Here is a 4,227-nt window from a genome sequence, read left to right on the forward strand (position 1 = left end):
TCATCCCAAAGATATTCTTTGGAATCATGAATAAACTTCTTCTTCTGCTGCCAAGTCAAATCATCAGGGAGAATTCCTGCAGCCTTAAAATTAGCCATATCTGCAAACCATGGCCTCTATTGTATGAGCATCAGACGCTCATCAATGAACTCTCCCTTTATTTCTCCCTCTTTATCAGTCACCTCAGAGTTAAGAAGGCGACACAAATGATCAGCAATCACGTTCTCACTCCCCTTCTTATCTTTGATTTCCAAATCAAATTCCTGTAACAATAAAACCCATCTTATGAGACGTGGCTTTGAGTCAGATTTTGCCAGTAAATATTTGATGGCTGAATGGTCAGTATATATGATAACTTTAGACCCTATCAAATAAGGTCTAAACTTTTCAAGAGCATATACAATTGCCAAAAATTCCTTTTCAGTGGTGGCATAATTCAATTGTGCCCCATTCAGAACTTTGCTGGCATAATGAATAACATGAATAATCTTGCCACGTCTTTACCCCAAAACAGCCCCAATAGCATAATCACTAGCATCGCACATTAACTCAAAATTTTGAGTCCAGTTTGGTGCGACTACAACAGGGGCTGATATCAACTTCTCTTTCAAGACTTCAAAAGCTTTCTGGCACTCCCCATCAAATTCAAAAGGAGTGTCCTTCACAAGCAGATTACAAAGGGGTTTAGCTATCTTGGAAAAATCTTTTATGAATCTCCTGTAAAAACCAACATGTCCAAGAAAGCTCCTTACCCCTTTGACATTCATAGGAGGCGGTAACTTTTTAATCACATCAACTTTTGCTTGATCTACACCTATTCCCCTGGATGAGATCTTATGTCCTAAGACAATTCCCTCACGAACCATAAAGTGACATTTTTCCCAATTTAGAACAAGGTTCGTGGCAATGCATCTCTTCAAAACTACATCCAGGTTCTCTAGGCATAAATCATATGATTTTCCAAAAACTGAGAAATCATCAATGAATACTTCAATGCAATTCTCTACCAAATCAGAAAAGATGGCTAGCATGCAACGTTGGAATGTAGCAGGAGCATTACAGAGACCAAAAGGCATCCTTCGGTATGCGAACACACCAAAGGTACAAGTAAAAGCGGTCTTTTCTTGATCCTCTGGATTCACTACTATTTGATTATATCCTGAATACCCATCCAGGAAACAATAGTAGGCTTGTCCTACTAGCCTTTCCAACATTTGATCCATGAAAGGAAGAGGAAAATGATCTTTCCTGGTGGATTGATTTAATTTTCGGTAGTCAATACACATTCTCCACCCTATGACTGTTCTTGTAGGAATTAATTCATTTTTCTCATTCTAAACAACAGTCATACCTCCTTTCTTAGGAACAACATGCACAGGACTCACCCAAGCACTATCTGAGATAGGATAAATCATTCCTGCTTCAAGCAATTTAAGCACTTCCTTTCTCACCACCTCTTTCAAAGTAGGATTCAACCTTCTCTGTGGTTGTGCTATGGGCTTATAATCCTGTTCCATCATGATCTTATGCATGCAGTAGGTTGGACTTATGCCTTTCAAATCAGAGATGTGCCAACCTATTGCCTTTTTATTCTCTTTTAAGATTTTCACTAATTTTATTTCCTCACTGTTTGATAGAGAATTGCTTATGATCACAGGCTTCTTAGAATTTTCTTCTAAAAACACATACTTGAGATGATCAGGAAGCACTTATAATTCCATTTTTTCCTGATCATCCAAGTTAGCCTTTTCCAATTTTTCCACTCTCACATCAGTGGAATTCTCTTCTTTTAATTTTTCTAGATGTTGTGAAATCTCTTCCACTTCAAATTCTTCTTCAACAGTCTTCACAAGCATCAACCAATACACGCTCTAAAGGGGATTTCACATACATCTGATTTTTTACACTCTCAACTACATCATCCAGTACTTCAACTCTGAAACAGTTCCCTTTATCTTTTGGATGTTGCATAGCCTCCACAACATTAAAAGTTACTGTTTCATCATGTAGCCTCACCTTCAAATGACCATCATCAACATCAATTATGACTCTAGCAGTTTTCATGAAAGGTCGACCCAATATAAGGGGGACTTCAGTATCCTCCTCCATATCAAGAATAACAAAATCTACTAGAAAAGTAAACTTATCAACTTTCACCAGTACGTCTTCAATAACTCCATATGGGTATTTTAAAGACCTATCTGCTAATTGTAGAGTCATCCTTGTTGGTTTTACTTCCATGTCTCCTATTTTCTTTAACATAGACAAAGGCATCAAATTAATGCTTGCCCCTAAGTCTATCAATGCTTTTCCAATAGGGAGTTTTCCAATTGTACATGGAATAGTAAAGCTTCCAGGATCTTTGAATTTTGGAGGTAAAAGTTTTTGGATGATGGCACTACAATTCCCTTGCACCTCTATTGTTTCTTCCTCAATATACTTTCTCTTCTTGGTCAACAGATCTTTCATGAATCTAGCATAAGAGGGCATCTGTTGAAGTGCTTCAGAAAAGGGAATTGTAATTTCTAGCTTGTTGAAGAGAGCCATAAATCTAGAAAATTGACTTTCTTTTTCCTTTCTAGAATATGTCTTTGGGTATGGTAAAGGATTCACAATCTGTTTTCCTTTTTGGCTCTCTTCAATTTTTTTATTTTTATCTTTCTGCTCTTCCACTTCTTCTTCTTTATCTTTCTGTTCCTCATTTAACTTTTCCTCTTGATCCTCTTTCCTCACAACTACACTGTCTAACACTTTACCACTCCTTGTTGTTATAGCTTTACAGTGCTCTTTTGGATTTGGTTCAGTGTTAGCTCCAAATGTATTTACAGGCTTCTCTTCCAGTTTCTTGGCCAATTGACCCATTTGAACTTCTAAATTTCTTAGAGATGCATCTGTGCTCTTTTGATTTGATATGGACATCTGCATAAATTGTTGAAGAGTTTCTTCCAGTTTTGATGTCCTATCAGAAAGAGTGGGTTGTTGTTGAAACTGTGAAGGTGGTCTACTGGAACTAGCCTGACCCATGCTAGGACGAGGTCTCCATCCTTGATTATAATTTCCATAATTGCCTTGACGACCTTGATTTCCCATGTAATTGACCTCTTCCTTAGCATTGGTGAGAATAGCACACTGTCCATTTTGGTGCTCTCCACCACACAGTTCACACCCTTGCATAGTATGTTGTGCCTGTGATACATTTTGGATTTGTAGTTGTGATACCTTTTTCATCAGAGACTCAAGCTGTTGAGTCATAATTTTATTTTGGGCTAATAAGGCATCTTGGGATTGCAACTCAAACATTCCCTTCTTTTGATTTTGTCCTCTCTCACTTTGAACATCATTGTCACTAGATGCCATATTTTCAATAATTTCATGAGCTTCATCAGGTGTCTTCCACCTAATGTTACCTCTTGCTGAGGCATCTAGCATCAATTTTGTGTGAGTTTTAAACCTCCTAAGAACAAATTCAATTGAGTGGGGACATCAAATCCATGTATGGGAGTCTTTCTTAACAATCCCTTAAACCTATCCCATGTCTGACTTAAAGTCTCTTCAGGTTCCTGTTGGAAAGAGGATATCTCTTGCTTGCCTTTGTTTATTTTTGATTGAGGGAAATACTTCTGCAAAAACTTTGACACAACGTCATCCCAACCTGTCAGACTTCCCTCAAGAAAAGAATTTAACCATTTCTTGTCATTTCCTGCCAAGGAAAATGGAAAAAGACTAAGTCTGATTGCCTCCTCTGACACATTCAACATTTTCACAGTGTTGCAATATTCATTAAAAGTTGTCAGATGATCGTAGGGAGTTTCGTGTGACAATCCTGAAAATTGATTACTTTGAACAAGGTGTATCAATGCTGGCTTCATTTCCATGTTAGCTGCGATTACCACAGGTCTGGCTATACTGTTGAAAGATGTAGGTACAGACACTGAAGCATAATCTTCCAACGTACGCCTTCCTTGTTCACTTTCCCTGTTTCTCTCCATCTTTTTACCCTCTTGGTCAGATGAAGAAAAAGCGTTTGAGGATAAGCTGGATTCTCTAGCTTCTTTTTTTCTATTTTCTCTTCTACGCCTACTATTATTTCTACGGGCTGTCCTTTCAATCTCAGAATCAAACAATAAATTCTCAGATTTTGTTCTGCGTGGCATGCAGAACGAAAATCTTCAATGACCAACCCAAGAAATAACAACAGGAACAAAACACAATATATACAGATACACA

General features: G+C 37.7%; 1 protein-coding gene across 1 annotated transcript; it reads right to left on the reverse strand.

The window, feature by feature from the left end:
* Positions 1-1,836: 1,836 nt before the first annotated feature.
* LOC128197510 (uncharacterized) lies at positions 1,837-3,429 on the reverse strand. Its single transcript, XM_052879563.1, has 2 exons — positions 2,674-3,429; positions 1,837-2,589 (listed from the first exon to the last, which is right to left on the reverse strand). The coding sequence occupies exons 1-2, from the start codon at positions 3,427-3,429 to the stop codon at positions 1,837-1,839; spliced, it is 1,509 nt and encodes a 502-aa protein (XP_052735523.1).
* Between the last annotated feature and the right edge of the window lie 798 nt (positions 3,430-4,227).

The sequence above is a fragment of the Vigna angularis genome, chromosome 6 (assembly GCF_016808095.1).
Source record: "Vigna angularis cultivar LongXiaoDou No.4 chromosome 6, ASM1680809v1, whole genome shotgun sequence".
Classification (NCBI taxonomy): Eukaryota; Viridiplantae; Streptophyta; class Magnoliopsida; order Fabales; family Fabaceae; genus Vigna; species Vigna angularis.

Bases quoted from the DNA above. Each gene is read 5' to 3' on its own strand.
- LOC128197510 (XM_052879563.1), bottom strand. From the start codon at position 3,429: ATGCTAGATGCCTCAGCAAGAGGTAACATTAGGTGGAAGACACCTGAT. The intron at 2,590-2,673 runs GTGGAAGAGCAG...CCATACCCAAAG, and splicing joins AGAAAGATAAAGAAGAAGAA to ACATATTCTAGAAAGGAAAA.